The sequence below is a fragment of the Bombus impatiens genome, unplaced genomic scaffold, assembly GCF_000188095.3.
Source record: "Bombus impatiens unplaced genomic scaffold, BIMP_2.2 scf_1275, whole genome shotgun sequence".
Taxonomy (NCBI): Eukaryota; Metazoa; Arthropoda; class Insecta; order Hymenoptera; family Apidae; genus Bombus; species Bombus impatiens.
The window spans coordinates 608,452-617,204 of NT_177694.1; the positions used below are offsets into that span (position 1 = coordinate 608,452).

The 8,753-nt window shown below is 48.0% G+C and overlaps 1 protein-coding gene across 1 annotated transcript in view; it reads left to right on the forward strand.

Annotated features, from left to right (window-relative positions):
- Positions 1–647: 647 nt before the first annotated feature.
- LOC100748186 overlaps positions 648–8,753 on the forward strand; it is a 19,628-nt gene continuing 11,522 nt past the window's right edge. Inside the window, exon 1 of the mRNA XM_033323879.1 lies at positions 648–898. Within this exon, the coding sequence (XP_033179770.1) occupies positions 829–898 (70 nt within the window). The 5' untranslated portion in view covers positions 648–828. The remainder of the gene's footprint in view (positions 899–8,753) is intronic.

The window sequence follows — 8,753 nt, forward strand, 5'->3', positions numbered from 1 at the left end:
CGCACTCCGACTTACGGTTTGACCGTTCGCGAGTCACCGCGACGATCCGCTGTTTCGGTTCGCGAAACGCTCGCGGTGTACCCTCTTCTACCTACGACGGTGCTTTCTCGCCCTTCGCCGTTCGCTCGCAACCACCGAACCTTCGCTCCGCACCAATCGAAACGATTTTCCTTTTTCCGATCGTTTTCGACCTTCGGATCGCCCTTTTCGAATCCACGTCCAGCCAACACGGGAGGAGACTACGAAGCTCACCGACTGTCCCTTTACTCCCCCAGTACCTCCACCCTACGCGGACTCATGCACCACCACCACCACCACCACCGCCACCATCACCGCACTTACGGTTTGACCGTTCGCGAGTCACCGCGACGATCCGCTGTTTCGGTTCGCGAAACGCTCGCGGTGTACCCTCTTCTACCTACGACGGTGCTTTCTCGCCCTTCGCCGTTCGCTCGCAACCACCGAACCTTCGCTCCGCACCAATCGAAACGATTTTCCTTTTTCCGATCGTTTTCGACCTTCGGATCGCCCTTTTCGAATCCACGTCCAGCCAACACGGGAGGAGACTACGAAGCTCACCGACTGTCCCTTTACTCCCCCAGTACCTCCACCCTACGCGGACTCATGCACCACCACCACCACCACCACCGTCACCATCACCGCCACTGCCACCGCCACCGATATTTCACTAGATTCGCTAGAAACTTGTCCGAGGACCGGATCGATTCCAACGAAACATCCGCCAGGCTTGGATTTTCTTTTCGTTTCGACGGATAGTCGATTTATCCAGCCGTGTGTGGTCAACGATTTGGCCGCTGTCGTTCGCGGATGACGGAGCTGACGACGAACCGCGGCGCTCCTAGTTCGATTACGTGTTACACGGGCACCAACAGAAGGGGTAAGTTGCGCGCGCACTTCCAAACTCGTCGCCACCCCTGCGGCCACCCCTTCCTTCACTCTGGCTGAATCGGTGGTGCGTAGCGATCGCTTCGAGTCTCTTCGAAACTGTCCCGTCCGACGAACAAATCGTTTCGGATACGTTCTCGTTCCAACTTCGTCTCTCCGATTCCACTTTCGATTCGAATCGAGCAGACGACGTTCACCGAGCGTCGACATCGTCCACACTCTTCGAGCGAATTCTCGCGCTTTATCTCCTCGATTTCACACGCCGCTTCTACGATACGCCGATCTGCCAAGGCAAACTCGAATCACGTCAGCCAGATATGTTTTTGCGGCGAGCTTAGAGGAGTCGACGTGGTCATTTCGTGATTATTTCAGGACACGTAGTTGTTTCTTACAGAGCGCGAGCGAACGCGACAGAGAACGATCGGAGCCATCGCTGAAAGCGAGGGAGTCGGAGCTAGGGAGACTTTGATTCTCTCGTTTTAGCGTGCACGGTGGGGCATGGCTCGGTGTGTTCTCGTCGGTACCAGGCTAACTACTCGTGGTTTGTGTCCGAGGTAAGAAACAAGCGAGATTTTCGATCGATCTCGCGTCCTTCGACCGGTAATCGTTGCATCCACGTTTTTCCATTGAAAGACGTGCGATTTGTAGCGTGCGACAGCGAAAATCCCTAGTTTTCGAACTTTTACGCGCAAATGCGATTCTCGTTGTCTCGTCCAGTTTCCTTCGGTTTAATAGATAGGCGTAGACCATCCGACACGATCGGTGTCGAATGATTTTTACCTCGGGCATCGCGTATACTTTCCACAACTTCCGATCAACGTGAAATTCTTCTATATTATTTGTAGGATTACGACGTTTGCTGAATTTCCGCGAACCGAAGCGCTCTTATAGAATTTCAAAGTATTTCTCACCGTGTCGAGAATTTATTTACATAAACGTTTGCCTCGAAACAGATTTCCATCGGATGAGCCGAAGCAGCGAGTATAAATTGGACTCGCGAGAGATCGAACAGAGCGTACCGTCTTTTCTTCCGATAGAAATGGAGAATCAATTTACGAAGAAGAACTCGCCGTTTGGTAGCGATCGTCTCTGAAAAGAAATTGTTCGAAAGGGATCACGGAAAATCGGGTCGCGTAATTGCAAATTGATTGCCGGCAGCCTTCGATCTCGTTCGCTAGATGTAACGGATACCAATTTTAACGCGTAAATTCCATAAAAGCGAGAAAATTTTATTTTATAGGACAGTGTCGACTATTACGATCGAAATAAACTTCGAAGTGACATCGACACGATGAATGATTTACGATGGAATTAGACAGGTTAAGTCAGACGGTTTTGCCGGCCGAACACCGGTTAATCATTTAACGGATTAATTATTAACGAAAGCCGGTATCGTCGTTCCGGCCCTTGTCTGCTTACATATTCAACCGGTGTCTACGTTCGTGCGTTCTAATCGTCACTGAACATATTTTCGCCTGGCTATCGCATCCGGCTAATCGTAGCCGTAGATGCTGCTAAACGATCGAGTCGAGAACCGTTCGGCGAGGTATTCGCGTTAAATGATCGATTCGTTCGAGTCGCGGGCGTAGAAAACGAGAAAAGGTTCTGAAAACGCCCCTGTGCGGAATAGAAACGGCGCTCGAGGCGATTCCATTTCAGCTTGAATTCTCTTTGCAAGAGACGAAACGCTTCCTTCGATTGAAAAATGATATTGACTACGAAGGGACGAGCGAACCTGGAAAGACGAGTCGCGAGATTTCTATACGAGACGACATCGACTCATCCTTGATCGCTCGCGGTTGAAGAAAATCGCGATTCTAGAATATCGAAGCTCCGCTAGCGAGAATCTATTAAACGTTGTTAACCCCGAGCAAAGAGAGAAAACGACAGATACACGGGGTGAAGGAGCAGAGATGAAGAATGGAGAAGAAGTAGAAGGGCGAAGAGGAGAAAAGAGAAGAAGAGAGGAGAAGAAAGAATGGAAGAGAAAAGAAGAGCAGCATTTAACGGAGGCACTTTTCTCGATGAGACGTGCGTATAAATATGCAAGGTAAATTACCCTGAGCGTTATGGCGCGAGCTACGAGCGAGGACACCTCGTGTAGAGAGGGGTACGAATACGATATAGATCGAGCCTGGAGGGACGAGGAGGTCGAAAGGGCGGTGGAAAAGAGAGGGACGACAGTCGGATGGCACAAAGAGGAGGGTGCAGGTCGAGGATCGATAGGTATATAGAGGCAGATAGGAACACAGGAAGCGTCTGACACCGGAAAGCTCCTGGGGGATGGCTTCTTACGAGCTAGTTCTGACCGACTGACAACCCGTTTTCTACTGTTTCTTCCCGTCTTTCTTCCTTCTCCGCCTCCCTTCTTCATATTTTTACCATCTTCGTCCTACTCGTTGGCCGACTCCGGCTTTATTTTTATCCGTTCGACGCTAAATTTGCCATCGAGGAACGATGAATCGAAACGACGTTTCTTTCACGCGATCGTAAAAACTTTTATACCGACGCCAGGTTGCCGTAAATCGCATCGCATGCCGACGTCGCATCTAGGGACAACGAGTAGACAACAGCGCAACTCGAATGATGACCTGTTTAAGTCCGTAACGATAGAAATATCTAAAGTGAGGATAGTTCCGTATACGATTCGTAAAATCAAATCCGAAATTAGCTCTTGCTAATAGGCAAACGCGAGTCATCGACGAACGCCGATCGAACCGTTGGAATTTTTGACAATTTTGCGCGAATTTAGCATAGAAGGAAAACAAAGCGAGCGATTTTACCAAACCAACTGCCCGCCACTTGTCGTCTCGTAAATTCGATAAAACCCTTGGTTCTTAAATAAAACAACGTCAAAATCTACGGAATCGCGTTTACGGCGGTCCAATGTTTGTTCGACGCTATCCGCGGTCTTTGCAACACACGCGGGACGATCAACGATCGTTCGGAAAATGGAATAGGAAATTTGTCGACGTACGTGTATCTAAAATATGCGGCAGTTAGATTAATCGTACGTAAATTAAAGACCTTTGCCTTTGATCTTTTCGCGAATCCCTCGAGGAAGGGAGAGAACAGCGATCCGAGTTTCCTTTATGGAGATACGCGACTGCTCCGCTCCTCTTGGTGTACTTATCGGTGTTTTAACGTTGTCCGGTTCTAGGATCGCTCGTGTTCCTATTTGGCAGCGTTAGGAGCGTGGGTGGAGTGGGATTTGAGACTAACAAATAGGAGACTTCCCTTCGGGTTCGGACTGTTCAACCGCATACGATTAATTGGCTCTTGGTAATCTCTGCCCTGTCCTCTGCAGCATAGATCTACGTAATTGCCATAAATACGGGAAAGTTCTCGGTGCCGTTGGCGCAATCGCTAAATCACCGAACGATAGAAATTGCCGCAAATAGTCTTTTAAATCGCGCGACCTTCTTTTTGACGTATTAACGATCCTCGGAGGATCGCGAAACGAATTTCTATCCATTACAGCGAGAAGAAAATACGATCTTTCCGATAAAAAATACGAGCGATTGTCGTTAACGCGTTAATTGCCGCTGTGGCCATCGGTGGCCCACGCCTCGCTATAAATATTTTAGAGCGATGAAAATAAGATAAATATCGTTGAAAAAATGTTCAACGATGCGAATGAATTTGAGATAATATTATCGCTAGACTGCAGAGTTTAATAAAAATAAAAAAACAACAATTGTTGTAGCTACGACGTATCATAGAACGCATTATACTTTCATATACGTTTTCATATCATGTGCACATTCTGTGTAATTATTCGGCTTTAAATTTCTCTTGTAAATGCATACAAAATCGCTGTCTAATTATCAAATACCATATAATTATTCTGGAAAAATTGAACGTTATGGCGTAATATATTTCGGACAAAAGATATAAAATTCGCGCGACAGTCAACCTGTTAAAGGTCGATGCACTGCTGATTTACGCATATCTCTACAGACAAGTCACACATATTCGTTCCTATCTAGATAGTGTCCGTCTCTCGTTCGTGTTTACACTATTCCGGTAGGGTTTGCTCATTGAAATCGCTAGCCGCGTTATTCGTTCCTATCCATCCGATAGATAAGTACGCTCGTTCGTCCCATCGACAATCCTACGTCACTCCGCCCATCCGTATCGCCACTTTTCAATTCCCGTCAGAGTTTTCCTCCGATATATATATTTATTTCTTGATCTTGCCAAGTCGACAGGAATGCACGGGACTGTACATCTGATCGATCAACACCGAAGAAAATAACGCGAAAAATGTATTTTTTTCGTGAGGTTTTCTCGGATGTAAATCGGAGTGTACGGGATGCAACGTGTTGCACCGAGAGGGAAAAGCTAGAATCCGGTCCACTCGTAGGTCGTACTTGTGTACTTGTCTCTATCGAGCACGATGCAAGTTACGCGGTGGAACGAGTCAACAAAGTTCGAAGCTGGCACTTCGCCTATTCACCGCACCGCAGACGACACGGTCGCTCGCATACCGCGCTCGCCCCTGCTCCACTCCCGGACGCCGGAAACCGAATGCAGTCTGAAGCATTCTGCAACCTACCAACTTCTCGGAACGCACATTGTTTACCCGGTGAAATGTACAGGCTGCCGGCTCTGCCGATCTAATAACACGAATCGATTCTTTCAACGACTTTCGATCGTTCGAATTCGCTCGATCGTTACCTGCCTAAGCCAGTCGTCGACGTTTTCAATTTACGTTCTTCGGGTAGCTGTCACGCCTCTGTTTCTGGCTACTTTCAGCTATTTCGACGTAATCGAAGATCTTCTTCCTTTTCTTTCGTAGATTTTTGGATCACGCAGATCCGATCTCAAAGTTTTTTCGTTGACGCGATTGCCGTGTGTTGCGCAACGACCCCAACTAGCGTTTTCGAAGTTCGCGAATGATCCATAGAAACGTCCGCAGTGCAGAAGACCGTCGACGCGTCGATCAGTCGTGTAAAGATATAGAGGCAATCAAAGTGGCGAAGTTTCGACAAATTCCTCTCGACAGACCGCTCGTTCCTCGGCAACGATTTTCTCTCGGCGATGATTACCGAATATCCGACCACTTTTCGCCGGCAAACTTTGGAAATTTGTTTCGTACATCGTTCCGAGAACTCGCTTCGATGAATCTGTTTCTTTCGCACATTTCCTATTTGTAAAATCACGAAATTCGATTACTCGATGGTAGGTCGATTACGTCGGTCGGTAAATCGTCGTAGAAAAAAATTTTTCGCGAAAGAGCGATTCGATTCGCGATGCAGAAATTTCAAGCGGGTGCTGAGTCTCGAGCTGTTTTCGCTCGGTGTGCACGGCGTATCGCATGAAAGTAGTTACGGCTGTATTTTACGAGTCAGACCGTCCAAGTTCGTACGAAAGCGTTTAAGTGGAGACGGTAATACGTAAAAGGGAGGCGTAAAGTGTTAACACAGGCCAGAACAGCAGCAGACACTCGAAACACCCCTCTTCCTATCCTCTGCTGCCGGTCTTCCTTTTTCCCTGCCTGCTTTCGCCCTCTCCACCATCGTTACCTTCAAACTCTTTGACGCTTCGTCCTCGTCAGTTTTTGCTTGTCCATCCATTTTTCCACCGTTTCCCAAACCGTCGCTTCGTACCTTTTCTAATGTATCTCTTTCTCTTGAGGAAACGAAGCTTCCTCAAAGATCAGCCGTCCCTGCCATCTCCTTTAAGAGAAATCTTCGTCAAAGCAAGACGAAGATCCGCGCATCTGCGAGGGTGCGTTCATTTGCCCGGAACGTTGTGCAAAATTACCTTCTCTCTCTTTGTCTCTCTTCGCCGTTGAAAGAATTGGACGATTTGGCAACCGTAACGTCTTGAAACGTCGAGAAGTAACCGATTTGCCGGGACGAACAGAAGCGAGGTCGGAGAGGCCGAGCAAATTGGTCGAAAAGCAGAAAAGGCCGAGGGACTCGATTGGTAGTCGCGACACAGAGCGGCAGAACGTAGCGTTGTCGCACGTGGACGCGTGAATATACATAATACGTGGTGGTCAAATGCGATACAACGACGATGGTACGCGACACGAAGCGATGCGACACGTAGCGAGGCGAGGCAAAGCGACGGTGGCGTTCGAGCGTGGCTTGCATACGTTCGATGTCCACACCGTAGTTTGATTTACGTCGCTGTAAATACGATCTCTATTAAACATGTATTCCACACATGGACGTTCGGAAGATGGATGGTAAATGACGAGGGTCGGGTGGTCGGCTCCCACGAGGCGCGATACAAGTTTCTTCGAGTGCTACCTCTGGTTCGTAACGCGGCACGTTGCCGTATCAGAAGTTTACGTATAAATTACCGCCGTGATTCTGCTTGCGACAATGAAAGCTACCTACCTTTTGCGAAACGACGCCTTCAGCCAACTTTTTTCTTCCGCGGATTAACGCCGAGATCAGCGATTATTCGGCTCGAATTACGTGGCTCGTGGCTCGGAGAAAAGTTCTCTTATACTTCGAGATACGAAGGATTATTCGAATTAAAGCACCTGGTAAGCGTTCTAGACAAAGACCTTAGTTTGCCGAAGGAAGGGACGTTGGTTCGCCATCGTTTTTCACAAAAGTGCAGCTACGTCAACTCGTTCGATCGAGGTAGTTGGTTTTCGGACGCAAATACTCCGAACTTTCTTTGGAGAAGTACGAAAACTTTCGTTAAGTCGTTCAGTGGTCGCGACGACTGCTCGAGAGATTTAATAAGAGGTAGAAGATAAAAGAAAAACGTGGTTCGAGAAATTCATCGTAAGCCTGCAGCTTTTCAGGGTCTACCGAAATTGAAATCCACGTAACCCACGGACGAACGAGAAGTTTTTACGGTATACGGAAATAAAAACACGGCAGGAACCTCTGCTAAAGTTACCACGCAACGTTTTTTACTCTAAGGATCTAAAGGAAAGCGAGACGCTTTGCCTACGCGACGCGTTCCTAAATTTTCCAGATAAATTTTATCGCTGCTCGTTTTATAGGAGACGGTCAAAGGGAACCGGGCCGGTGAATTAGCAAGAGAAAAGAGTTGGAAGCGTTTAATCCTCCGATCTGCTCGTTAACTCAAAATGTAAGGAGCGAGATAACTCTTTTTTCTCCGCGTCTCGGCGAATTTCTCCACGATGAACGACAAAAGCTCCACGATCTTGACAAACTGAAGCGCCGAGCTTCCTCAAATCGAGAAAAGAAGTAGAAACCATTGTAGCTCTCTCCAGGTAGTCCGCGTAAGTCTTATTTCGTGGTAGCGAGGCGGTGTTGGCAACTCGAAGGAACGACGACAAAGGCGACGAGCGAAACGCTATGCTCTTTGACAGCGGCAATTACGCTCGTTGTGCGATGACTCGATAATTAGAGGCGTGCGAGCGTAACAAGCGAGCGGGAATGCAAGGAGGAAGACCGCGAGTACTCGAGATGAAAGTACGCGATTCAGTACGTTTTACATTCCGGTATCTACCATCGCGTAACTACCCTTCTTTTCTTCTTCTGCTTTATATCGGCTCGTGCTTTGTCAAGAAGAAAAGGAATACTCGCAGTCGAAGAGGACGGAAATTTGTTTTCGAGACTGTCTCTCCCGCGAAAACCACTTACTCGACCAGATACGGCGGTAGAACGAACGTCGTATTCCGAAACACGGAAACGGTTGTTCCCGTTTCGAAATCGTTCGAGGCATCCAAAGGAAATCGGATATTCCGAAAAACAATTTGCTACGGCGAAAGAAATACACGCGCAAGGGCATATTGGGATGGAAACGGCAGCTCGTCTTTGATTCGAATCTTGGCCCGTTGCTTCGAACGAGGGTGTCAAGCAGTAAGAAGAGTTTTCGAGAGTAGAATCGGCTGGAGCAGCGTCGCG